Here is a 27,220-nt window from a genome sequence, read left to right as displayed (position 1 = left end):
AAAATTTGTCTCACATTTCCACCAACAGTGTTCTCACATCAACCTGGTGTCGTTAACAAAGTCTACTTCTATCCTTAAAGTATACCAAACTGTTTATTGTTTCTACTCAAACTATTGTTAATGAAATTAACTATATTAAGACAATAAAAAACTCAATATTTATTTGCTATACACAAATTTTGCCTGGTCATCTCTATTTATGGCAATTTACCTTCTCTCTTTAATCTCATTCTTTCAGCAAATGTCATTATCTTCTTTGATGGAGCACTGGCACTATCACTAGCAGTAGTAGTAGTACCACCAGCAGCAGCGGCAGCAGCAGCTTCCATTTCAGCTCTCTTTTTAGCTAAAGCTTCATCTTTTTCCTTTTGAATTCTTAATTCTTCTTTTAATTTAGCCATTTCTGCTGCTTTAACTTTTCTTGCTGCTTCTTCAGCAGCAGCTTTACGTTCTCTTTCTTTTCTAATTTTTAATTCTTCAATACGATGTTTTTTAACTGATTCAATACGTTCTTGTTTAGCTTTTTCCAATTTAATTTGTGCTTCTTTTTGTAATTGTTTCAATTTAACTTCATTTTTAGCATCAATTTCTGATTTAAATTTAGTATAATCAGGTAAAATCCTTGTTAATCTTTTCTTTAATTCAATAACATTTTCATGATCTTTTTTAGCTTTATTAATTTTAGATTGTTTCATAGATTCATAATCTTTCTTTTCTAAATCTAATTGAAATTGTAAATCTGTTTCTAATAAATTCAATTCATATCTTCTATAAGCTCTTTCTAAATGATCAGCTTTTTTAGCAATGATTTGTAATTTATTATCCAATTCTTTTTTATCTTTATTTAATTGTTCAATTTGCATCAATTGTAATTGTGTTGTATCTAAATCTTTCAAATTATTTAAATCAATTTTAATAATCCCTTTAGCATTAATTTCTTCAGCAATTTTCCTTTTTTCATTTTCTTTAATTAATTCACGTTCTTTCTCTAATTTTTCCAATTTTTTACGTTCTTGTTCAGCAATTAATCTTTCTTGTTCTAATTTTTGTTCCATAGCTAATTTTTCTTGTCTTAATCTAGCTTGACGTTCTTCTTCTTCACGTTTACGTTTTTCAGCAATAATTTTACGATCTTTCAAAATCTTGGAACGATCAGAAATCTTTTGTTGTTCATTAACCATATCTTTAATACAACGTTGTAATGCTTCTTGTTTAATTTGTTGTTGACGAATTTCATAATTTGGATCAATCAAATAAATCGATTCACTTAATGTAGCAGCTAATTTACTAATTTGAGTACGAACCAATTCAGCTGGTGAAACTTGTAATTTAGAAGTAGAACTAATAATAGGATTTGTTGTAGTAAAATTAGTTGCAGTACCAGCATTAGCAAATTCTTGATCAATTTCATCAAATGGATTAGATTTAAATGAAACGACTCCTGATTCATGATCAATAGTTAAAGAAACTAAATCATCTTTAACAGCATTAACAATCAAATCTTCAACTTGTAATTCTGATAATGAATATTCTAAATTAGGGAAAATACCTAAAGAAATCAAGAAATCTAATTTAACTGCATCATAAACTTGAGAAACTTGTTGGAAAATTCTAATTAAAATAACTTCAGTTAAAGTTGGAATATATTTTTTAAATTCTTTATCAGATTCAATAGTTTGGAAAAGTTGACTAATTTCTTGTTTAATTGATAATGGATGGAAATCACCCCCTTCTAATAATTCAAATAATTGTTGAATTGGTTCATCAACAAATTTCAAAATTGATTTAGATATAATTGATTTAATTAATCCTTCTCTAGTTGGAACATGAGTTAAATTTAATAATGAAGATAATTTAGAATTTTTACTTTTATGTTCATCAACATCTTGAACCACTCTTTGTGGAATTGATAAAGTTGATAAAATTAAAACTGATGCATATCTTTTCAATTCTTCATCAGTAGCTAAAGGTGATTGAGAATATAAATTGAAAAATTTATTCCAAGCAGCTGCATGATATAAAGTATTATCAGAAACAGCAAAAATTCTTGCCAAATTTTCATAATAATTAGCCATCATATTTGGTTTTGGAGCTTTTTTAGATGCAGTAATTAATGAATGAACATCATCAACTGATCTAAATGATTCTTGCCATAATTCTAATTTAACAGCAATATTCAATTGAGCAAATCTTTGATCCAAATAACGTTGAACAGTTTCAGAATCAGATAAATCAATAGCATTATGACCAGTAGTTTTAGTTTGAGTAGTAACTGATTGCATATGAGTTCTTAATAATTCACATAATCTTCTAAATTCAGCTTTCCTATTGAAATTTAAACAAAATTTAAATGCTTGATTAACAATAGCAGAATAAGTGATTTCTAATTTAGAATTATTTCTTAAAATATCCAATACAGCTCTAAAAGCTTCCCATAAAAATCTTAACCATGGAGTAACTAATTCTCTTTCAGTACGATCAGCTGAATCAGTATTTGAAACAGCACTTAATAAAATACTTTCTGGAGTTTGAGCAGTTTCTAAATCATCATCACCACCTGCTGCTGCTGCATTTTCTTCTTCATCAATTTTAATATCAGCTTTGGCTTGAGCAGCATCTAATTTCTTTTCTGCTAAATCAATAAATTTACGAACAATGGTTTGAACACTTTCTAATCCATTTTCCAGTAATTGAATATTTTTCTTATATTGATGTAATGCATCTTTAGCTAATTTACCTTTTCTTAATTCAACAGCTAATTCAATTAATAAACTAGCAATAGGTTCTAAATCTTGAACTTGTAAATAACGAATTCTTTTTGAAGTGATTAATTCATATAATGTATCTAAAGCAGCTTCCTTTTGTCCAACAGCAATTAAATCTTCAGCACGTTTTAAAACGTTTTCTGGACGGAAATTATGATTCTTATGAGGTGGAGCCATAATTGAAGTTTAATTGATTAAAGATCAAAAAATAAAAAGGGGGGGGTGGGATTGATTTGAAACAGAGATGTTTTATTCTTGATGAAAATTTTTTTTTTTTCAACAGCAGTAAATTTGTCGTGTACATTTGTTAAGAATAAAAAAAAGTTATCAACAAAATATAACAAAGAGCTTTATGTATATATCTATATATATAACAACAACAGTAACAGTCAACTTTCTATGGAGGTGGGAATTGTTGTTCCATTTCAATGACTGATTTAGCTAAATTATCTTTATCAATTAAGATTAAACTTAATTTAGGATCAATACCATATTCAGTAAATACTCTTCTTGAATCAGTTTCTTGTTTATTTTCATTATTATATTCAAATATTCCTTTAAATTGAGTATTAGATTCTAAAATTTGATCTTCAAGATGGAAATAATCCATTTCTATTGGTTTTGGTTCATTATTAGCAATTTTCTTCTTCTTTTTGTGACTAACTTCATCATTGTCTTCTTTTTCCACAGGATCAACTAATTGATAAACTCTTGATATAATTAAAAAATAATCAAATTCATAATTTTCATGAGCATCTTGAGCTTTTTCCATTTCTTGTAAAAGCATTTTATACATTGGAGGAATCACTTCAACTGGCATATTTATAAATCTTTCACTAATAATTAATCCAGTTTTCAAATTTTTTTTATCATTATTTTGTTTACCAAAAGTTAATAATTTTTTCAAAATAATATTGAATTCAATTTTTGATTTAGTTTTATTTAAAATATATTCAATTAATTGTTTAATCACTGCCAAATGTAAATTATTAGTTAAATTAATCACACTTAAAATTGCAAATGGGTCACTTTCCATTCCTTCAGTTTTAATTGATGTCCCCACAGAATTTTCTCGTAATATTAAATCAGCTATTTCACTTAAATTGAATTCTCCATTATCATCACCAAATAATTGTCGTAAGAAATTCTTAATGGCATGGAAATCAACTTGAGGATTTAAATCAAAAAAATCAAAATCAACATCAACCGTTTCTTGCATTGCAGCAGCATCATCATCATTACCTTCACCAGCAACAGCAGCATTATCTAATTCAGTTTCTGAATCGGTTGAACTAACATCAATATCTGAATCAGATTCTTCATCTACTCTTCTTTTTCCCATCTTTGAGAGGTAGTAGTATATTGGTTGTAGAAACAAGATGAAATAGTGAATGAGTCGAACCTTTTTTTTTTTTTTTTTTTTTATGGTGAACCAAAAAACTAACCAAAACCATGCGATGATCATCAAATATCAAAGAATTTAGATTAACAATGTCAATATTACAAGGATATTCATCATCAGGTTCAAGTGACGAAGAAAAGGATTCACTAATATCAGAACAACCACCATTTAAGAAAGTGAAAACATTTGCTGGTTCATTTCAACAACAACTACCACCACCACCACCACCACTAACCTCGTCATCATCACTTCAAGATAATTCCAACAATATCAATTATGACAGGAAAATATCAAGTAATGCTAAAAAATTAGCTAAACAATTGAAAAAGCAACGTCATAAACGGGCATCACGATCTGGGATTGATCCATGGACCAATAATTCATCTGATGACAATGAAAATAATACCAACAACAATGAAGAGCAAACCCTACCTAGTCAAGATGTTGAAACGATAAACCACCACGAAGAAACAGAGGTTGTGCCTGCCAATGACGACTTCACTTTTGAACCAAGTTCGGAATTTGTTGGTGATCAAGAATTTGATTATCAAGGACGATCATATTTAACAATACCTAAAAATCTACCTAATAATTTTGATTTAACCAAATCATCACAACAAATTCGAGAATGTTTTGTTCCTAAACGAGTCATTCATATTTTCCCAGGTCATAAACGAGGAGTTAATCGATTAAGATTTTTCCCTGGATCGGGACATTTATTATTATCTTGTGGTAATGATAATTTAATTAAATTATGGTCAATTTATAATACTTTACATGGTAAACAATATCAATTATTAAGAATTTTTAAAGGTCATAATTTACCTGTTAAAGATATAATTTTTAATAAAACTGGTGAACAATTTTTAAGTTGTGGATATGATAAATTTATTCGATTATGGGATACTAAAACTGGTGAAGTAATTAAATCTATAAAAGTAAAATCTATTCCTAATGTATTATTATTTAATCCAAACAATAATCAACAATTTATAGTAGGGTTATCGAATTTTATTATTGAACATTATGATTTTAATTCTATTCAATATAATATTCCTATACAAATTTATGATCATCATCAAGGATCAATTAATGATTTGAAATTATTAGGGTTAGATAAATTTATTTCTTCATCAAATGATAAAACTATTAGATTTTGGCCATGGCAAATAAATATTCCTATTAAAGTAATCACTGATCCTTCACAACATTCAATTCCATCATTGAAAGTTCATCCTACAGCAAATTATATAGCTTTACAAAATATGGATAATACTATTAAAGTCATACATCTGTATGGGAAATTTAAATGGTACAAGAAAAAAATTTTTAAAGGTCATCAAATTGCTGGTTATGGTATTGAAATTGAATTTACTCCTGATGGGAAAATATTAATGAGTGGTGATTGTAATGGATTTGCCTATTTTTGGGATTGGAAAACTTGTAAATTAATTAAAAAATTGAAAATTGTCGATAACAATGGTGGTGGTGGTGGTGGTGGTGGTGGTGATAAGAAGAAACCATTGACTTGTATAGTTGCTCATCCTCAAGAAACTAGTAAAGTTGCAATTGCTGGAAATTCCGGTGAAATATATTATTGTGATTAAATAAATAAATATATATGTATATATATATATTTATAGGCACCCTATTTACATCATTATACAATGTTCCTTTTTATAATCATCTTGTCGTTTTGTTTTCGATTTTTTATGAGAAAATGGATGACGATGTTTCTTTTGATTATTTTCTAAATTTCTTAATGTTTTAGGTAACGGAGAAGTAGTACCACTTGATTTGGTATTAGCATTATCATTTGATGAATCTAAATTAATTGGAGATATTTGTTTATTAAGTTCCCCCACCGATTCAGTCGAATCTACTTTAACACTAGGTGATGTTGTCATTTTAATTGCTCGTTTCCAAATGGATGAATGTGGTGATTTATTTTCATTTTCTTTATTAGGTAAACTTGATTGCTTTGTAGTAGAAGTAGTAGTAGTAGTAGAAGTAGTAGCTGGATTACTATCATCATTATCTGATTTACCAGTCTTTGATTTGGTAAAGTTTGAATTTTTACTTGTGATTGTATGAGTACTACTATTATTAGTAGTACTAATAGATTTCTTTTCTTTATCCAATTGAACAAAACTAATATTGGAATTAACACTCCATTGACTATTTCTTCTAAATTGAGGACTTAATGTAAAACTAGAATTACCATCTTTTAACTTTATTGGTTCTTCTCTATAATAATTTTTATCATCATCAGTGAAATACCAATAATACTTATTTCTAATATCAACATATTTGGGATCTATTGGTGACACATTCAGAATTGGAACACTTTTAGGTTGTGTTTTCACTGATAAATTGTTTTCCGTTGCAACTGCTGTTGGTGCTGGTGCTGGTGCTGGCAGTGGTGTTTCCTTCGCAGTTGTTTCTTCTTGAGACCAATAATTCCCTTTAGAACCTTGAGGTGGAACAATATTACTATCTATAGATGATGCCCCACTAACTTCATGATTACTCACCAATCGATAGAATAACATATATGGCCATTCATCTTTGAAAATCTCAGTAAAAGTTTTTTCAACCACTCGAGAATTTTTTTTCATATCATCATAAAGATACCAAGTTGAATTATTTGCTTCTTGTTCTGTTTCATTGATTTTATTAGTATGTTTACGGACAACAGCAATGAAATGACCCAGTTCAATTTTATCACCACGATGACAAATGGCACTTTCTAAAATCAATCTAAATGAACAACTACTATCATCAATATCATCAGCAACAAATTGAGGTAAATCAATAAATGGTGGGATGATTATTCTTTTTTGGGATCGAGTACCAGAAGCCGCTCCAGAATTAAATCGATATCGTTTTAAACAAATTGGTAAAATTGGTCTTCTAGTGGCAAATTCTTTGGATGTTTTCACAATACTTCCTAATTCATTAGTTATCACATTATCATCAGTGTAAAATGGTAATAATCGAAGAAACATCCATGCTGGTAAACTAACTTCTTTACCAGAAGTACTACCTCGTCTCAGTTTATCATTATTACTCTTGTTGCTTTTAGTATCACCAGTACCAACTGACCAAAATGATAATGTAGTAGATGATCGTTGTCTTACTCCAACTTTAACATTATTGGATTTCACACTATTTGATCGTAAACGAGTTTTATCATCAATATCAATATTTTCAATTGTTTCAAATTCATATTTATTTGACATTGGTGTAGTGATAACTCGAGGTGGTTCATCATCATTTATATTAGTTGCAGTAATCCCTTCAGTGATGTGTGATAATGTGGCTCTTCTTTCTAATTCACGTTTCACACTTATTGAATTGTTGAAATAATGTTCTAAACATTCTTCCAATAATATCAGATCTTCTTCTTCTTCTTCATCATCTTCATGTTGCTGAGGTTGTTGTTCTATTTCATCATTGACTTGTTGGGTTGTGGTTGTGGTTGTGGTTGATTTTTTATCAACTTTTTCAGTATGACTAATACTTCCCTTTTCCACAGGTAATAATTCATCTTCAATTTCTTCATTAGGAATACTAACAAATAATATTCTTTCTTTAGAAATTTTTTCATCATCATTCTTACTAAATTTGCCTCCATGTTTAATATCAATTTTAAAGGTTAATAATGGCATATTTAATGTTTGAGTTAAAAATTCAAATAATGTCGCTGAATCTTGTTGTTTATGACTTAATGCTTCGGTAAAGCCTAATTTCATTAATGCTTCACAAATTTTTGCAGTTAAATCAGTAGTAATCAAATTTCCTGATCGCAATAAATTGACATAAACTCGTAATAATGCAGATAATTGATTTAATAAATATTCTGAATGATTAGGAATAAATAGTATTGGTTCAAAACTTTCTAAATTAGCAAACATGGCAAATAATAATGCATCTAAATAACACATGACATTATCCCAATTTTCTGCTCCCAAAAATTGTATAGAATGATTTAATTTATCCGTGGAAGAATTAGTTAAAAATAATCCTTGACTAGATAATTGAAACATTCGAATTAAATAATATGATTTATTTAAATCCCCTTGAGTGAAGGGAGATTTTAATATGGCAATTATTTGCGTTGTTGAAGGTATAGGAGTTAATTTATTGGTGATGAAATATTTTTGTAAAGTGGTTACGTCATGTGATTTATCAGAATATTTAGTGATATTATAAGGTGTATGTTTAATATGAGTTTGATTATCATTAATTAAATAACTATCAATATACCAAGACCAAAATGAATCGGCAAATATTATTTTATTAGAGGGAGAACCTGGTGGAGTATTGGATTCTGAATTATTGTTAGGACGGGAAAATATTTTAAACATTATAGGAATATGCTGTGTATCTATAGAATGGTGGTAGATGGTGATAAAGTGGTGAAACAAATGTTAATAGAATGGGAGGTGAATGTCTATAAGTATATAAGTATATAATATAAATTAATAAATCAAATGAATAAATTGAAAATTGAAAAAGAATAAATCAAATAAATAAATAAATAAATAAATAAATAAACTCCAATAATAAAATTTTAAAGATCTTACTTCTTTAATTGTTGATTGTTGATTGTTGATTGTTGATTGTTGATTGTTGAGAGAGAGATTGAATTGAATTAAATTGAATATTTTTTCTTCTTCTGTTTGATGTTAATTTAAAAGTTCGTAAAGTTTTGTCTCCGTCCATCGTTTGGTAGACGTGTACCACGTCCAACAATGCGTGCGAATGGTCCAATGTCGTCCAAACTGGTTTGGTCCCGGAAATAACTTTTTCCACAACAATTAACTAAGTTTCAATTGCCGGAATACAATAGTACACGTCGTCCATACTCCCCCCCCCCCCTTTCCTTTCTTTACTCCTTTCCTCCCCCCAACAATATAGTTTGGGTCATCGCCATCCAACTACTTGTTAAACGAGAGGGTTCCACACACGCACATAAACACACTCACACACACACACATTGTTTCAAATAATTACCCCCACTCACTCTTATCAAAGTATAAAGTATTTGCTTATCTAAACATTATCCTTCCCTCATTGGTGTTGTAATTATTGGAAACAACAATAATGTCATCAAATAATTAAAATGTAACCTCAACAGTGCTACCAATTCAATAATCACGGGAAAAAAAAAAGAAATTTTGGGTTATACACTATTAGCTTACATAAGTGCATATACGAAGAATACTAAATTGATTAGTTATTCTGTAAATCTTTATCTAGAGAACATGCAAAGAAATAACTAACTAATATAAGTTTACCCCAGATAACTCCTCTCTTTATAACACTGGGGAGAACATTATCCAAGAAAGAACCTCACTTATTTTAACCAGCTATATAAAACTAAACACATAAGCTTTAACATTATATTACTCTCCCATTTAATCTAATCCACCAGTAATATCTAGATTCTTCATTTTTCGTAACACATCATCAATTCTATCTTCCAATTTCCCTTCAATATAATCTTGTCTTGTTCGAGCATCTAATTTCAATTGTAATTGATTTAATACATGATAATTTTCATTGAAAAATCTCAATTGAATTTTAACAAATGATTCAAATGAAGGATCAAAATAACTTATTCGATGATTAATTAATTTAGGTAATTCAGTTAATAATTGATTATTAATTTCCACATATTTTGATTCTACTTCAGTTAATTCTTGATTATAAGATTTCAATTTCTCTTCATATTGATTATGATTAGATTCTACAACATTAGTTTTCATTGATGGTGATATATTTGTCGTTGGATTGTCAATCAATTTACGAAGTTTATTTTTCATAGCATCATAATCTAATAATTTATTATGTCTTTTCTTAATAATTTCATTGATTTCAATATAATATGAATTGAATCTAGCAATTGGATTTAAAACAGTTTGATTATAAGGATTTTCAAGATTGGTAATACAAGAATCATTCAATTGTTTAATAGTAGCATAATATTCTTGAATTAAATTATTATAACTAGATGTTATTGTTTTGTTGGTGATAGTATTATTATCTCCCTCTTTTTCTTCTTCTTCTTCTTCTTCTTCTTCTTTTTCCTCCTCTTCATGTATTGATGGAATTTTATTTCTTGTACTTACTGACCCAGTTCTTGAAACATTACTCTTGTCATTGTTAGTTCCATAGAATGAATTTAATGATTCAGCAATATTTATTTGTGAATTAGTTAATAATCTTAAACTATCCAAATATAATCGTAAATTTTTTTGTAATTTAATAGAATTCTCTTCCATAGTTCGATATCGTTTTTCTTGGAAGTCATATTCTTTATCAACAGTTTGTTCAATATGACCAGTTTTTAACATAACTTGAGTTCCAGCTCGATTAATCGCTTTTTTAATTCCTATCCATGACATGTCTGATGTGAGCTGAGTATTTGAATTGTTAACTTAAAAGAATATGTGATTTGATTAATAATTAATATGTGTGTTAAGTTAGTTGCCAGTAATCGATGGTGAAGAAAAGAGATTACTAATGAAGCTATTCGATGTATGTATGTGTGTGTATGTGTGTGTATGTGTGCGTGTTTGTGGATTGGTTGTTAAAACAACAAAACTTTTATATTCTTCCCCTTTTTTTTCTTTTTCTTTTTTTTTTTTTTTTTTTTGCCGGGCCTAAACTTTCTGGTGTATTAAATTTGTTTCAAATGGTTTACTATTAAATGACGTTTCAAAATAGAAATAAAATAGTTTTAATAATTTCTAAATAACTGACTTCAATTATTTATAACTTACAAAGTTTAATAATTCATTCTATAAACCTTTGTAAAACGAAGTTTAGGTATGAAATGGAACTATCGGGAAAATCAATTCATTGTATCACGTGCTCTCCGAAAAAAAAAGAAACCTTGACGACTAAAGTCCATTTGGTAGCAGCCAGACAAATAGTTTTTTTGTGTGGTAGCGCACAATAATAAACAAACAACACCCTTTACTAATAGAATTATTAATTAGAATATGAATATACTGAGGTTCTTACACATTTGGTTATGAATATACACATGCCCTTAAAATGCGTTAATATTTGGTCGCAAAGTTATTGAACACATTTCTAATTGCAAGTATCAAAACAAGACACAGTCAAGTGCCAAAAAAGAATATTCAGAGGGAATTTCATCAACAAAGAGCCTCCTAAACTAAATTTTTTGCAGTTTTATTGATTTTGTTTATTAGATTCCTATGTACCACTGTTCCCACCCCAGTTCTAATAAGTACCCTCCAGTTATATTAACTAGCAATTTTTTTTTTTTTTTTTTTTTAATTGAGTTTTTGTTTTCTTCCTTTTTTTTTATTAATTTTCTTGATTTTCAAATTTTTTTTTTTTTGATTTTTCAATTTTCTTGATTTTCCAATTTGAAGCAGATATTTATATACCAGTAAGTTCTTTAAACAGAACCCTTATTGAGATGACTCTGAGGATTATGTAGAAGTAGCCACTGAAGTACTATTTCCAACTGCTTCCAAACAACCACAGCACAAGCCAACACAGCAAGAGCCTGCTCTAATACCAATACAAGCTGCATCAATGTTCCCATGATCAACATAATCAATGTCAGTAGTACCATCACTGTGTAACACAATCTTTCTAACTTTGTTAGGATCAATATCAGAGCTGAATTGTTCGTGTTTAACACCTACGGTAGACACATCTTTATCCAGTAATTCATTAATTACCTCGTAAGAACAGTAGATACCAATGCAGCATGCACCACCAAAGTTAGCACCATAGCATGAACCACGAGCGTCAAGTCCGTCTTCATTTCTACCTTTAATGTACACTCCATTGTATCTGTCATATATGACAGATGCACCTTCTTTTGAAGGACGTTGCATGATTGGCCATGGCCATCCCTCTGAATTACTGACCTCTTCAACCTTAATAGCAGCATTCAGCAACGATGCACCCAAAGCAATTGGTAAACAAAGCAAGATAACTTGGACAAAACCTAACATATTATTGATATTTTGATATTTTGATATTTTGATAATTTGATAATTTGACAATTTGATAATTTGATAATTTGATAATTTTCTAAAGATATAAAGTATTGAAATTGCAAAAAATTATTAAAGGATACTTAACTCCTTTTATAGTTGAATTATTTTCATAATCAATCTGTGATTATCTCTAGGTTTTAGCATATTTCTATTGATATCATTAATAAATCTAAAGGAGGGAAGGGAAGGGAGGAGAGAGGATACTTGATCATATGCCTTTTTTTGCTCTCTTTTGTTGATAAAATGTCTAATAATCACGCAGAAGAATTGAATTTGGCAACCAGAAATCCTTATCATGTTGTTCCTTTATATTACATTTGCATGTTTTTGTATGCTAAAACTGTTAATTATGAAGCAATTGGGTTCTTTTATCCAGTTGATATTATCATTCAAAGACGCAAGACGTGCAAATAAATACCTCAGCTAAGAATAGCCAGAATTTCTGGAAATACTATAATTGGATAAACTTATGGGAAGCAACAAGCAAAGATGCTTATGATCACTTCATTGAAAGGTTACTCGATAAAGAGTAAACGTGTTGAATTATCTCAAAAAAACTTCAGAATGGTTTTGCTGCTAAATGTGTTTAAAAAAAAAAAAAACATTACAAAGAATACCCATCTCCCCCATAAAGGGTTGTACTGTATGAGATTACTGTACTTTTTCGACTATTCTCTAGTTTTGTTTTGTTTTGTTTTGTTTTGCTTTTTTTTTTAGTACAGTCTTTTGAAAACTATTGCAACAAAGATAATACAAATTATTGCATCACCAAACTTAAGTAAAGGCGACAACAATAAAATAGAATTATTCATATCGTTTCTAAGTCCTATTTCCTTGGAGTAGACCTGTCTAAATTGGTTTAAATGCACTTGTGGTCCCAGTAAGTGTTGATTCTAGAATAACTAATGAGGCAATTTATTTCTCCTATCAAAAACAAAAAAAAAAATCGACTAACTTAAGCAACTTCCATGACAAATTTCCCAATCTATATTACTTCACCCTTTGATATACTTTCAAGTTCTTGGGAATGTAAAATTACCTGAAACTATAGGCCACCAGAAGTTAGACCATCTATCAACCAAGAGGAGTATTTGAATGGCATCAAATAAATTTTATCATTTGATAAGAGTTTCCAGATAATTGGACTAAATGCAAATAAATAGAGAATTCCCCATTTAGTACATTTTGGTAATATTTGACATAAGTAGTAATACTTTCCAGCTGAGAATGATTTGTAATGTTGATGTTATCCCAGGTTTCTGTTATGTAGTATTTTTTTCATTTTGTGATAATGATTGTAAAACATTGTTTAACAGTTTCAATTATATAAATAATATTAATCATTAATATTTGATGTGGTTAAGTAAGTAATATATGTGAAAGTTTGATTGTGACAAGGTTATAAAGAAAATGCAAATAGAAAGAAATAGAAGACCCCAACCCCCCCCCCCTCCACAAAAACATCTCGTACTCGTTTCGAAAGACTGCATATAAAGTGTTGCAGATCTTGATTCACGTCAAAAGTAATTGTTATAATTTACACGACTATTAGCAATTACCAATTTATGTGGTCGCAATATTGCGCATTAAAAATATCTGGCAATTGGAAACGCAATGTTGTATAGTTCAAGAGAGCACTTAGTTCACAATAAGGTACAAAAAGTGTCAATAAAACTTATTGCACTAAGGGTTTTAGTAGAAGATTTACAGTATACCTTTTTTTAACTCATGATTCTTCTAATCTTGAGGAAGTGGGAAGCAATTTTATTTGCCCGAGATATATCATGGAATGAATAATTATTTGTTTTAATTTCATCTTCTTGTCTTATCTTCGAGGATCGTATGTGTCAAATAAGAGAAATGTTTTCGAAGCCGTTCAAAATCTCCTCTTTTGTGAGATAAAAGACAAAATTTTCGAGGCTTAGAATTTAGGTGACTTCACAACTAAAAGAAATTATAGATATACAAAACAATTTCAATTTTTTGACATGGAAGTGATTAAAGCTAACTAAAATTTTAGTTTTGAAAATAAAATACCTCATTAACTCGTGTAAAAATAACTCTTGCTGGGGATCAAGCAAGTCATTATCATCAAAGTTCGCTTTACTAATTCATGGTATTTATATAGCTTACACGTTTGTTTGTTTGTTTGTTTTTTTAAAAAGTAGTAATACTTAGGAAGGTTGGGGGTGGGGGCAGTGATAAAGTCATTGCAGTTGAGTGGTTTATTGGCATTACACTAAAGTAGGTTGTCATAATTATAATTGAAACAGAACAATACTATCCCCTCATAATTATAATTTGGTAGAAGTTGATAAAGAAAAACGTGTCAATCCATTTTGACAGATGCCAGTAAACTTATGTTTTCTAAAATGCCACACATTATTCTTTCTCCTATTCTTTTTCTTATTGCTATCATTATTAGCAACTATAATATGTCAAATAAAAGATAATGAACGGCACAAGAATTTGCTTATCTTAAACTTAACAAAAATATCTCATAGAAATATTATTAACCCCTTCCCCCCCCCCTATATAGTTCTAATAAAAAGGAGTTGAATATCCTTTAATAATTTTTGAATATTTAGTTCTCCTTCATTAGAAAATCAATTCAATAGTATGCCAAATTTTGTCGAACTTAATGTATTTGGTATTCCAATTGCTCTTGGAAAAACATTACTGAACGGTGGTATTAAGGTTAAAAATGTTAGTGACTCGGACGAATGGCCATGGCCAATAATGCAACGTCCATTGAAACAAGGCGCCTCAATTTCTTATGACAGATACAGTGGTGTCTACATCAAAGGTGTAAAATTAAGGGGAAGCGAAGTCCCTGATGGTTCTTATGGTATAAAAATTGGTAAATCAAGTTGTATTGGTATCTATGTTTCCACAGACGATGCTGTTCGTAAATCAAAGAATGAAATTGATACAACAATCAATGTTAGTCGTGAACAGTTTAGCTCTAAAATTGATTCCAACAAAGTGAGATGTATTATATTGCATAGTGATGGAACCACTGATATTCAGTACATAAGTTCTGGAAATATCAATTCTGCTGGTTTTGGAGTTGTTCTGGGTTCTTCGTCTACTGGTTTAGGCAATGAATATTTAGAAGTAATTGAAAGTGGTGTTTCTGTGGATGTTCCTACATTATTTTAAGACGTATAGTTAGTACTGTATATGTTTCTTTTAGATACTGAAATATACAATAAGATTGAAAAGAAGAAACAGTTGACTTATTGATCCTGTTGTTGTACTTATCCCCACCCCACAATATCCTTCTTTTTTTTCAACTTTTTTTTGGGCTTAAAATTCAACTCAAAAAATTGTTCACCAATTTCAACCTTTCAATAGGAAATTGGAAATCAAAAGAAACAGTTCTTTTTAAACTTGTTTTAGAAGTTATACTTGTTAGATTAGTAAAACATATATCTTTCAATCGTTAAAACATTAAGTAGTAAAACACACACACACACAATTGATAAAATTGTTTTTCGAGATTTCTCGGTTACTCCTTCCCGCCTTCCTCCTCCCGCCTTTGTTAATTCCTTTTTTTTTTTCTTCTTCTTCTTCTCTATGTGAGAGACATTTGTACACTGACTGACTGACTGACTGACTGACTGACTGACTGACTGACAGTGAACATTCTTTTTCTTCTTCTTCTTCTTTGATCTGGATTAACTGACAAGATTACTTTTATCAACTATTATATAATTTAGTTTTATACTCTTTTATTATCTTTTTACTTGCAACTCCCTGATATATATCATTAGAATTTACTCCTTTTGCCTTGCCTTGTCTTAGCAATGTCATTCCTAGAAGATGGTGAATATGAATTAGACGTATCCATACTTTTAGATAATCCATCAACTAACAATTCCTTCAATGATAATATTGCTATTCGTTATGGATTTATACCTGATTCTATGGATCAGTCTAAACCATTGAAACTATATCAACAAGATCAAACATGTATATTAAAGGCAATCCTGTCTGATTCTGACCCAACACCAATATTTTTTGAAGGTATACCACAACGATATCAAATTAATAATACTACCAGGAATAATAATGCCAACAATGATGCCTATTATTTAACAATAAATTCTTCAAATTGTAACACCAACAATAAAGTAGTTGAATTGAAAAAATTGGATTCAACTATAAAGTTTAATAGAAGTAGAAATGTCACTAAATTAAATAATCAAATTAAAACTTTGGAGAAACAATATCAAGTTCAACAACGACAACTGAAACTATTGAAAAATGATAATAATACAAGAACACCAACACCAAATCTGAACTTAACCTCAAATTCATCAATTATATTACCGCCAACCAAAAAATCAACTCCTAAAACTTCACCCCTTCGAAAACCTACCAAACCAACGGTTACTCCAGTTAGGAAAGTGGCATCAAAACGTCCTCCTTCAGTTACAAATACTCCAGAAATTAAACCTAAAGAAAGTTCATCAGAACCTATAATTAGTGAATCTGATTTTGAAGAGTTGGAAATGGCTGATAACCTGACAGAAGTTCCAGTTATTGAATTCAATTTTGATAATTATGATAATGAAGAGGAAAAAGTGGTGAATAAATCAAAAAATGAAACTACAAAAACTACAAAAGAAGTGAAACAGAAATCAACATCAAAACCAAAACCAAAACCAAAACCAATTGAGGAAACTTCCAAGACAAAAGTGAAATTACAACCTCGAAAACAGAAAAAACAGAAAAAACCACTTAGTAATGAAATTGTTGATTTGACTGATGATTTAGATGATGATTTCAAAGATTTAGAAGATCAATTAGAAGAACTTTTAGAAGAAGAAGAAGAAGAAGAAGAAGAGAAAGAACAACCTCAACCTAAAGAAAACAACTCCGATCAACCCATACAAAAGAAACCATCACCTACTATAGAAGTTGATCCAATAAGTTTTAATGATTCTGATGAAAGTGATTTTGATGATTTCCATTTTACAGGAATTAAAATCGATGAAGGGAATAATTCTTCTACTAAGAATAAACATAATAATAATAATAATAATAATCATAACCATAATGGTAATGATAAATTGAATTTTAACAAGAATGTACTGGGAGGTAAACCAAGAAGTTTACGTGATTTAATAGGAGGTGGGAATACTCCAAGTATAGATGATGGAAGTAGTAGTGAAGAAGAATAATAATAATAGTGATCAATAGCCAGTTATTGAATTATGAATTAATTTAGTTTTAGGTTGATTTTAGATAACTAATGATTTTTGACTGTTTATATTTTTAAGGTATAGAAAAGTATCACCTGAAAGAGAATTGCTTCTTTCTTTATTTATCATTTTATGTAGAAGTCATCATTGATAAATAAGAATAATCTGGCTTAATCTAAATGGGTAAATATCGGAGTTTAACAATTATATGTCTTTAACTTCGAAGAATTGAGTTTTAAGGGATAACTGTAATGTGTATTGGCAAACATGTAGTTACCATGTGTAGGTTTCTTCTCAAAGGGAGATTAAGTATGATTAGATGAGGATACGTAGTTTGATTTATAGTTTAGCACCACAAATTAAATTGATTGACTTCTAAATACAGGTGTTATAGGAAATTGTTGGTGCTTTGAAGGTAAACTTGAATAATAATCAGTTGAAGTTTTCAGAAAGAGATGTTTGAAAACAGGATGATGATTGTAATATGATAAGAAATGAACTTTACCTGGGTTGAGAATACTGTAAAAAGAAAATAGTCTACGAATACTCGTCAAGGAGAACATTGTGTATTCCCATTGTCAGAACCAACAGTTAGAGGTATTCTGCTATATATATATACGGTAGAATCATCGTTAGTTAGTTTGTAATTCTTCTTTCCATAAAACAAGCTTATAATGTTAATAGACACCTTTCACATACGTAGGGATCATCTCTCTTACTTTCATATAAATCACAGAATAAGTCGTGTCAAAGTCAAATTCCTATAAACTTCAAACAAATCTTAAACTGGAATAACCAACCCATAAAAACACAACCATAGTTAAATTTAGTAGATAATGGTAGATTATACATTTGAACAACTTTCTAAACGAATAAATGATCTTGAGTTAATCCTTCTAGATGATAAGAACGACAAAACCAACAACATTGGTGATATTAATGATAATAAAACAATATCATCACAAATTAACCACTTGAAATCACAATTATTTAAATTATATCAACAATATCCTGAATTTCAGAAATTGAATAATATCAATTCACAATTGAAAATATGGCATAAATTACTCACCAATACTTCTATAACCACCACGCCCATCGATCAAGAAACAAAGTTAGAGCTTTTAAATTTACTTTATGACGATCTTATCAATAATGACAATTATGAAAAAATAATAAGTATAATAAATTTCCAATATGAATCTATTATTAATGGTATTAATAATAACTATTTATCATCTTTGGGTTCAATCAATGATACTGGGGAATTATTACAATCTAAACGAAATCAATTGAATCAAATTATGAAAATTCATCAAGCATTAATAATTAAATCAATGATTGTATTAGAACGATATATTCAATGTACTATAAGACAAAATAAATTTTGGATTGATATTGATGATCAATTAATTAAAATTAATGCCAAAATTAAACAATTAGAATTATCAAAACTACAAGCTAATAAATATTAAAGAAAAAAGTCCCATATATATTTGTATATGTATATGTATATTAATAATTGTTGGTATATTGGTAGTATTATACAGATATAGTTTTCCAAATGTTTAATCCATCACCACCAGTAGACACTAAACAACCAGGGATTTGTGGATGCCATCTAACATCTTTAACATCTCTTTGCCAATGAACAAATAATAATTGTGGTGGAATATCATGTAATTCTTGAGCTTCTTTTCTTTGTTGAGAAATTTCTTCATCATCAGCTTCAACAGCAAGATCCCATAATGTAACAGTATTATCTTCTGATGAAACAGCAATGATTGATTCATCTAATGGATTAAATGAAATTGATGTGATGGGTGATTTATGGAAATCATAATTAGCCACTGGTGAAGGATTAGTGTTGTTGTTGTTGTTGTTGTTGTTGTTTGTGAAATTTCTTAAATCCCATACTCCCCAACTACCATTATCATGACCCGATGCTAATAAATGATTAATTTTAGAACTCCATGATATCACATTAACATCAGATTTAGATGCAATTACTGATAATGCTGGTTTATGTTTTTTCGATCTTGTATCCCAAATACGAATATATCCATCACATCCACCAGTGGCAAATACTGTAGTTTCACCAGTGGACCATTGAATATCTTCAATTGATGATTGTGATGCGAAAAATGGAGTTTTATCAGTAATCCAACTCGATGTAGTTCTATTAGTTAAATAAATTCTTCCTGACATATCTCCAGATAATAAAGCTCCCGTATTGACTAATGGAGACCAATCTAATCCATAACCTTCAACATTACCATGAGCACGAATAGTATGAATTGGTCTTTTCGATGATTTAGGAATCATATATCCTGGTGTATCAAATGCTTTATATTGTGCCAGTAAATCAAATATATAAACTTCACCATTTTCTGACATTGAAGCAGTTAAATATTCCCCAGTTTGTTGAGCATGAGGACTTACTCTTACTCTATTTGTGGTGTGTCTTAATGGAATAGATTCTGAATCTAATATAGGATCACTATCAACTTCATCTTCATCATCGTCCTCGTCTTCATCTTCTTCTTCATTTTCATCTTTAACTAATGTTTTAGCCAATGAAGATGCTTTCATTGCTAATAATTCATTATCTTTGGCTTTGGCAGCTTGAGTAGCAGTAGCTAAATAAACAGTTGCTGGATATGATCTTCTTTCATTACCTAAAGAATCTGGTAAAATATCAACCGTTAAACAAGGCCATGGTAAATTGATATTATGTAACATTTCATAAACAGTTGGATCTGCTTCTAATACTTCATCTGGACCTAATGGTTTAGATTTATGAGGTAAATATATTGATGATTGCACTTGTTCTTGTTCTTGTTCTTGTTCTTTGGCTTCTAATTCTTCAATTTTAACTTGTGTGGAATTTTCATCAATCATATCATCATCTTCATCGCCATCATTGTTATCATCCAATTCTATGATTTCTTCATCACTTTCAAACTCATCTCCATATGGATCTTCAAATTCACCAATATCCATATTGTCTTGTTCTTCTTCCTTTCCAGTTGTAGTAGTTGGAAAAGAATCTTTATTGGTTTTAATGGCGGTATGACTGGTAGAATCATTGCCATTTAAATCGTCTTCAGCTGATCTTTTTGACATCTTTTTGTTATCTAGGAATGTTCAACTTAATTGAAAGTAAAAATGGAAGATGAAATTTTTTTTTAAGAAACTTTATGAATGATGATGAGATGAGAAAAGAAGAATGAAAAATCTTTGTGTGCGACACGAACTTAATTCACCACCACAATACACCTTCATCATTCAACCGTACATTCATTACTTATGGAAAGGAAATCATTTTTAGATCAAGAGGCACCTGAAGGATATGTTGCCGGTCTGGCAAGAGGGGCTGTTGGATTTAGAACCAGTACATCTCCAGATAGTTTCAATCGAGGTATTGCCATCGTACAAAATGAAGAAGATGAAGAAGAGGATGACAATAACAACAAAAGCACACCACAATTGAATGAAGATGGGATTTTATCTACAAATAAACGAGGCAAAGTAGATGAAGAAGATGAAGAAGCAGATCGAATATATAATGAAATTGAAAAGAAACTACAATTCAAGAAAAGGAAATCACCCAATAATGACAATACTAAAACTAAACCTACTACCATTGACAATTCTTCTAGTCAATTTTCTGATTTGAAACGACAATTGGCAAATTTGACCGAAGATGATTGGTTGAATCTACCTGAACCTGGTGATATGACTAGGAAAAACAAACGAACAAGATTATTAGAACAACAACAACAAAGAATGTATTCTGCTCCTGATACCTTAATTTCCAATTCTAGTTCTACCACCAATACAACAAATTTCAAATCCTTATCTGAATCAAGAGATAAATTATTAGGGTCTCAATTGGATAATCTACTACCGTCATACATTAAAAATAATGGCCAATCTACAAGCACCACCACCACCACCACAGCCAATGAGGAATTACAACAAAGTATTTTGAATATGACTGGGGTTGAACAAGATTCTAAATATGCTGATCTTCAAAAAAGTAGAGTTATATTATCATCACTTCGTAAATCTGAACCATATAAACCAAGTTCATGGATTCTGTCTGCAAGATTAGAAGAACAAGAAGGGAAGAATTTAAAACTTGCTAAACAATATATTTTAGAAGGATGTAAAAAATGTCCTAGAAATGATGAAATTTGGTTAGAAAATATTCGATTGAATCAATCAGATATTAAATTATGTAAACAATTAATTACCAATGGTTTAAATTATAATCCTAAATCAGAAAAATTATGGTTAAAAGCTACAGAATTGGAAATTAACAATATTAATAAACGTAAAGTATTAATGAAAGGTTTAGAAAAATTGCCTAATAATAATCAATTATGGAAACAATTAATTGAATTAGAAAATGATCAAAATATGGTGAAAAAATTATTATCAAAAGCCGTTCAATTATGTTCACAAGATTGGGAATTTTGGTCAGCATTATTAAATATATCTAATTATGAAGAAAGTAAAAAACTATTGAATCAAGCTAGAAAATCGATTAAAGAAGTTAAAAATATATCGAAAGTTTGGATAACTGCTTGTCAATTAGAAGAAAGAGAATACGGTTCAAATAAGATTGATATTAATAAATTAATTAAACTTATGGATAAGGCAATGAAAGAAATCCCCATTGATAAAATGACAAAAAATGATTGGTATAAATTAGCTTGTGATTCTGAAAAGGAAAATTTTCAAGTCACTAGTAAAACAATAATTATTAGTTATTTGAAACTTCAGGGGTTAGATCAATCAATATTTGAAGATGTTGATAAATTTTTCACTGATGGATATATTATTGTTGGGAAATCAATATTAGATTATATTGTGACTACTAATTCATCTAATGATATTACCAAATGGAAACGAATCTTTGCTTTGGTTAAGAAATTCAATCAAGAAGTATCATTATCGTTGTTATTTACATATTATGATAAGGCAATTTCTTTAAATCCTCAAGTACCTTTGTTTTATTTGATGTATGCCAAAGATAAATGGCAATTATCTAAAGATATCCCCCAAGCTAGATCGATTTTAGATTCAGGTGAACTGGTGAATCCAACTGATTTATCAATAAAATTTGCAATAATTAAATTAGAACTTAAAGCAGGTAATTTACAAAATGCTTCAAAATATATTAAAGCCATACTTGATAGAACACCCATGGAATCAGAGAAATTTTGGTATAAATATATTCATATTTTACGATGTCTTAATAGTGATATAATCATATTAAAAGAAGTCATACAAAAGGCATTAGAATTATTCCCCAATTGTTGGAAATTATATCTTCAAAATATTGAAATTTTAGAAGATATTAATGAATTGGAAGAAGCAAGAGAAATTGCTTTAGTGGGTGTTAAAAAATGTCCTCAATGTATATATTTATGGATAAAATTATCACAAATTGATGAAAAGGCCAAAATCATAATTCGAGCTCGATCAATATTAGATCAAGCAATATTAGCAAATTCTAATAACCCTGAACTCTGGGTTTATAAAATTCAATTTGAAAAAAGAATTGGGAACTCATCATCATCCATACAAAATTTAACTAATAAAGCCATTAAACAATTCCCTAATGATCCTTGGTTATGGATTATTAATTTATCATTAATTCTGAAAATGTCTCAACGTAAAACAATTTTCTTAGATGCTTTAAAGGCAACTAATAATTCAAATTTAATATTATTAATCATTGGGATATTTTTTTGGTTTGATGGGAAATATTCCAAAAGTAAAAATTGGTTTGAAAGAAGTTTACAACTGGATAATACTAATGGTGATACTTGGGGTTGGATGTATAATTATTTGAAAAAATTTGGTACAACAAAAGAATTGGATACATTCTTAATTGATTATGAATCCAAATATGATTCAATTAATAAAGGTCAATTCTTCAATAAAATTAATAAAGATATTAAAAATTATAATAAATCACCTAAAGAAATTTTAGATATTGTCGCTATAGAAGTTTTAAACTACATCAAATAGTAATATACACGGGCCTATTTATTTAGTAGTATATATCTCGTAAAGTTTTAAATTGACGGCACTTAATAAACATGGAAATTGATTATTTTCATTCACCCAATATTGAGCTAATTCTTCACAAATTTGTTTAAATTGGAAATTCCCATGAGCTTTTAATCCTCGATTTTCAATATCAATAATTAAATAACAATCTTCTTCAATTGGAATATATCTTGATCTTAATTTAATTCTGGAAAATAAATCGGTAGGGTTTATTGGATTAGGTAAAAATTCAATGATAAATCCAAAATATTTCGCTATCACAGTAATAATATCTTTACTTTTCTTGGTGAAAACTTCTCTTAATCGAATTGATCGTTTAGTTAAATGATCAATTTGTGTTTGTAATCTTTGTTTATCATCTTCTTGACGTTGGAATACCCCTTTGGGTATTGACTCTTCTATAGGTGAATTCTTAATATATTTGTTAATTAATTCTTCATTTTCTTTCCGAAGAGCAATTAATGTTGATTGTTTAATAAATTGATCTTGAGAAATTAAATTGTTCTTTAATTGTAATATACGATATTGTTCTTTTTTAGTTTCAACTTTATCTAATTCAGATATTTTAAATTTCAATTGTTCAATTGTTGATTCTGCTTGTTTAAGTTTAGATGATATCTCAATGTTTTCTTTTTCTAATTCCATTACTTGAGTTTTAAATGAATAATTACCTTCCACCAGTCTTCGACGCTTATTGGAGTTATTCTCATCTGTTATAGTTGATGATTTATATTCCAAGTTTTTCTTCTCTAATTCATCAATCTTGGTTTTGTATTCATCGACTAATTTCTCTAAATTGGTCATATATTGCAGAATTGATTTATCTTCGGTATTTTCTTCTTTTTCTTGCTTTTTCTGTTGATTAGCATGTATTTGTTCCATTTGTTTCAACAGGTTTCTTAAAAATGTAATTTCTTTTTCTCGTAATGATTTTGTTCGTTCCAATTTAGTATTTTGTTCAGCATATACTTTTAATTTGGATTCTAAATCAGTAATTGTGGGGAGATAATCCGTTTCAATTTCTTTAGCGTGATCTTCTAATTCTTTAGTTAATTCTTTCACTTGTAGAATTTTGGAATCATATTTCTCTTGTAAAGTAAGGTTTTTCGCTTGAAGATTATTACAATAGTCAATAAAACTTTTCACTTTACTAGTACGAACAGTGTCATCATTATTCTTCTCAATATCTTTGTGTTCATTTGACAAAGTTATAGCTGTATCCAATGCTTTAAACAAATCATTATATTTAGTTTCTAATTGAAGCTTTTCAATTTCCAATTGTAAATATTTGGATTCGATATTCTCCAAATTCTGTAATTTCTTGAACAATGATTGGTTTTGTTGTTTCAATAATTCGTTCGATGTTTTATTTTGTAACAATTGATCTATTTTAGTTTGTAATTGATGATTGATATTTTGTAAATTGTCACTTTTGGTAGTTAAATTTTTATATAATAAATTATCTGATCCATTTTTCTTATCTAATATTTTAGAATATTGTTCTAATTCAATAATTGCTGTATCACTGGTCTTTTGTAATTCTTGATTTGTTTTTTCTTTAACTTTCAATTCTTGTTGTAATTTATCATTTACTTCGATTTCTTTATTCAAATCATGCACAATTTGTTGGTTCTTTCGATTAAGTTTATTAAATTTATCAAGTAATGAATTATAATCTTTGGTCAATTTCAAATTCTCCCGTTTATAAGTTTGAATTTCTTCAGATAATTGATTTATATTACTTGAGGAGACTTGTTCTTGATTAGTCAATTTAGATTCCAATTGATTCTTCTCATCATAAATATATTTAAAATTCAATTTCAAATTTTCAAGTTCTTGATTCTTTTCATCTATGATTTTACGATAATCTGATGCAACTTGTTCTTTCTCTTGTTGAAGAATACGGTTTTCAGTCTTGATGGTATCTAATTGAAATTCTAATTTGGAAACATATGCCTTGGAGATTGAGTTTTCATTAAGTATACTGCTATTATTATTACTATTAATGCTATTGTTTGACCTATGATCAACAAATGGTGATGAACCTGTTGACATTGTCAGTTGGTAAATGGGTATTAATTTGGAATGGAAGGATCTATGCTTGTTGTTGTTGTCTAGAAAAATTTATTATAAATGTCGTGTTGTCGTTTAAATGCAAAAGTGAATGTCGTGCGAGAGAAAGAAGGACATAGTGAAAAGTCAGACGACATTTACACCAAGTAAGAATTGCTTTTTTTTGAATCAGCGGACACGAAATGGAAAGCTTTTTCTAAATCAATTCCCACTTTACACCAATTTGACCTTCTTTTATCATTACCGTTACCCTTCCATATTATTGATTGATTTTTTTTCAGTTTTGTCATATATATAGTTTCATTGCAAATAATAATAATAATAGATATACAAATATAATGTCAAAAATGTGAGTATAAACTTTAAGAAACCCCATTGATTGATATTGGTTTACTCATATACTAACTATCCATTTTTGATAGTCCAAGAAATTTCAAATTATTAGAAGAATTAGAAAAAGGTGAAAAAGGTTTAGGAGCAGAATCAATTAGTTATGGATTAACTAATCAAGATGATATTACCATGACATATTGGAATGGTACCATTCTTGGTCCTCCACATCTGAATCATGAAAATAGAATATATTCATTAAATATTATTTGTGATGAAAGTTATCCTGATAAACCACCAATAGTTACATTTGTTTCTAAAATTAATTTACCTTGTGTAGATAAAAATGGTCATGTCTTGGTTGAAGAATTTGATACTTTAAAAAATTGGAAACGATCTTATACTATGGAAACTATCTTATTGGAATTAAGAAAAAGTATGGCATCACCTACAAATAAAAAATTACAACAACCACCTGAAGGTTCTACTTATTAGATAATGAATTATTGTTATTATATTGTCATTTGCTAAATTGCATTTTGTTCTATCACTATTTCATTTTTTATATTCTTTCTTTCTATGTATGTTTGTTTTTGTTAGAATAAGAATAAACAAGTACTATTTTATATTCTATAAATTACCATCCGATTCAATCTCCATAAATTTCTTAAACTCTCGTTCAGCATTTAAAAAATCTTGAACATCTTTACCATATTTACTATCGGGATCAACCAAATCATGATTAGTTTGATCATCAGTGATTTCAATATTTATCCATTTTTCAATTCTTAATTTTTTACCATCGGCAGTCTTGGTTATAGTCGGTACTAAACATCGTTGGAAAATTCGTTTAAATGGTAAACATATAATTTCTGATGTCACATTTTCATTTCTAATAGTTGTGGGTCTAAATGTACATTCATGTTGAGTTATAGATCTCAATTGACATCTATATTTCTGAGGATTCTCTAATTGATCTTTGTATTGTTTTCGTACTTCTGATATGGTATAAACAGGTACTGGAGGTGCCATTGTTGATTTGGATAGTTCTTGTTGTTGTTGTAGTGTTTTCCAACTGAAAAGAAAGATGATATTTGGGAGGGTTGTCTATATTGATTAACGATCCCCTCTGTCTTTTTTTTTTTTTTTGGTGCTCTTACTTGTTCGAGTTTACTCTTTCAAGTATATTGAATGGTATTCCAACGTTCATGAAAGATAATAACCACAGAATAAAATCTTTTCCTTTATTATCATATCTACTTCTAGCAAAGAACTTGTCTTAGTTCTTTATATCATTTT

The 27,220-nt window shown here is 29.0% G+C and overlaps 14 protein-coding genes across 14 annotated transcripts, besides 1 other annotated feature; 6 read left to right on the top strand and 8 right to left on the bottom strand. All coding sequences in view use genetic code 12, as the record gives it.

The window, feature by feature from the left end:
- Positions 1-197: 197 nt before the first annotated feature.
- On the bottom strand, positions 198-2,942 carry CD36_11950 (eIF3 subunit, putative; the record flags this gene model as incomplete). The annotated part of the gene is made up of 1 exon (XM_002417790.1): positions 198-2,942. One exon carries the CDS (start codon positions 2,940-2,942, stop codon positions 198-200), a length of 2,745 nt encoding a protein of 914 aa, XP_002417835.1.
- Positions 2,943-3,162: 220 nt separating this feature from the next.
- On the bottom strand, positions 3,163-4,230 carry CD36_11940 (conserved hypothetical protein; the record flags this gene model as incomplete). Its single annotated transcript, XM_002417789.1, has 1 exon — positions 3,163-4,230. The coding sequence occupies one exon, from the start codon at positions 4,228-4,230 to the stop codon at positions 3,163-3,165; it is 1,068 nt and encodes a 355-aa protein (XP_002417834.1).
- Positions 4,231-4,256: 26 nt separating this feature from the next.
- Positions 4,257-5,774, top strand: CD36_11930 (pre-mRNA splicing factor, putative; the record flags this gene model as incomplete). The annotated part of the gene is made up of 1 exon (XM_002417788.1): positions 4,257-5,774. The coding sequence occupies one exon, from the start codon at positions 4,257-4,259 to the stop codon at positions 5,772-5,774; it is 1,518 nt and encodes a 505-aa protein (XP_002417833.1).
- Positions 5,775-5,819: 45 nt separating this feature from the next.
- On the bottom strand, positions 5,820-8,537 carry CD36_11920 (conserved hypothetical protein; the record flags this gene model as incomplete). Its single annotated transcript, XM_002417787.1, has 1 exon — positions 5,820-8,537. One exon carries the CDS (start codon positions 8,535-8,537, stop codon positions 5,820-5,822), a length of 2,718 nt encoding a protein of 905 aa, XP_002417832.1.
- Positions 8,538-9,590: 1,053 nt separating this feature from the next.
- CD36_11910 (amphiphysin-like lipid raft protein, putative) lies at positions 9,591-10,580 on the bottom strand (the record flags this gene model as incomplete). The annotated part of the gene is made up of 1 exon (XM_002417786.1): positions 9,591-10,580. One exon carries the CDS (start codon positions 10,578-10,580, stop codon positions 9,591-9,593), a length of 990 nt encoding a protein of 329 aa, XP_002417831.1.
- A 1,062-nt stretch (positions 10,581-11,642) lies between these two features.
- Positions 11,643-12,176, bottom strand: CD36_11900 (conserved hypothetical protein; the record flags this gene model as incomplete). The annotated part of the gene is made up of 1 exon (XM_002417785.1): positions 11,643-12,176. One exon carries the CDS (start codon positions 12,174-12,176, stop codon positions 11,643-11,645), a length of 534 nt encoding a protein of 177 aa, XP_002417830.1.
- Positions 12,177-14,840: 2,664 nt separating this feature from the next.
- On the top strand, positions 14,841-15,383 carry CD36_11890 (conserved hypothetical protein; the record flags this gene model as incomplete). Its single annotated transcript, XM_002417784.1, has 1 exon — positions 14,841-15,383. One exon carries the CDS (start codon positions 14,841-14,843, stop codon positions 15,381-15,383), a length of 543 nt encoding a protein of 180 aa, XP_002417829.1.
- Positions 15,384-16,030: 647 nt separating this feature from the next.
- On the top strand, positions 16,031-17,410 carry CD36_11880 (conserved hypothetical protein; the record flags this gene model as incomplete). Its single annotated transcript, XM_002417783.1, has 1 exon — positions 16,031-17,410. One exon carries the CDS (start codon positions 16,031-16,033, stop codon positions 17,408-17,410), a length of 1,380 nt encoding a protein of 459 aa, XP_002417828.1.
- A 477-nt stretch (positions 17,411-17,887) lies between these two features.
- Positions 17,888-18,159: a mobile genetic element.
- Positions 18,160-18,267: 108 nt separating this feature from the next.
- On the top strand, positions 18,268-18,906 carry CD36_11870 (conserved hypothetical protein; the record flags this gene model as incomplete). The annotated part of the gene is made up of 1 exon (XM_002417782.1): positions 18,268-18,906. The coding sequence occupies one exon, from the start codon at positions 18,268-18,270 to the stop codon at positions 18,904-18,906; it is 639 nt and encodes a 212-aa protein (XP_002417827.1).
- A 67-nt stretch (positions 18,907-18,973) lies between these two features.
- Positions 18,974-20,557, bottom strand: CD36_11860 (ribosome assembly protein, putative; the record flags this gene model as incomplete). The annotated part of the gene is made up of 1 exon (XM_002417781.1): positions 18,974-20,557. The coding sequence occupies one exon, from the start codon at positions 20,555-20,557 to the stop codon at positions 18,974-18,976; it is 1,584 nt and encodes a 527-aa protein (XP_002417826.1).
- Positions 20,558-20,740: 183 nt separating this feature from the next.
- CD36_11850 (pre-mRNA splicing factor, putative) lies at positions 20,741-23,476 on the top strand (the record flags this gene model as incomplete). Its single annotated transcript, XM_002417780.1, has 1 exon — positions 20,741-23,476. The coding sequence occupies one exon, from the start codon at positions 20,741-20,743 to the stop codon at positions 23,474-23,476; it is 2,736 nt and encodes a 911-aa protein (XP_002417825.1).
- An 18-nt stretch (positions 23,477-23,494) lies between these two features.
- On the bottom strand, positions 23,495-25,573 carry CD36_11840 (spindle assembly checpkoint protein, putative; the record flags this gene model as incomplete). Its single annotated transcript, XM_002417779.1, has 1 exon — positions 23,495-25,573. The coding sequence occupies one exon, from the start codon at positions 25,571-25,573 to the stop codon at positions 23,495-23,497; it is 2,079 nt and encodes a 692-aa protein (XP_002417824.1).
- A 356-nt stretch (positions 25,574-25,929) lies between these two features.
- On the top strand, positions 25,930-26,416 carry CD36_11830 (ubiquitin-conjugating enzyme variant MMS2 homologue, putative; the record flags this gene model as incomplete). The annotated part of the gene is made up of 2 exons (XM_002417778.1): positions 25,930-25,940; positions 26,014-26,416. The coding sequence occupies 2 exons, from the start codon at positions 25,930-25,932 to the stop codon at positions 26,414-26,416; spliced, it is 414 nt and encodes a 137-aa protein (XP_002417823.1).
- A 135-nt stretch (positions 26,417-26,551) lies between these two features.
- On the bottom strand, positions 26,552-26,953 carry CD36_11820 (conserved hypothetical protein; the record flags this gene model as incomplete). The annotated part of the gene is made up of 1 exon (XM_002417777.1): positions 26,552-26,953. One exon carries the CDS (start codon positions 26,951-26,953, stop codon positions 26,552-26,554), a length of 402 nt encoding a protein of 133 aa, XP_002417822.1.
- Between the last annotated feature and the right edge of the window lie 267 nt (positions 26,954-27,220).

This window comes from Candida dubliniensis, chromosome 1 (assembly GCF_000026945.1).
Source record: "Candida dubliniensis CD36 chromosome 1, complete sequence".
In the NCBI taxonomy this organism is placed as follows: domain Eukaryota; kingdom Fungi; phylum Ascomycota; class Pichiomycetes; order Serinales; family Debaryomycetaceae; genus Candida; species Candida dubliniensis.
Note: the sequence above shows the minus strand (reverse complement) of the source record. Positions and strands in the feature narration are given on the sequence as shown.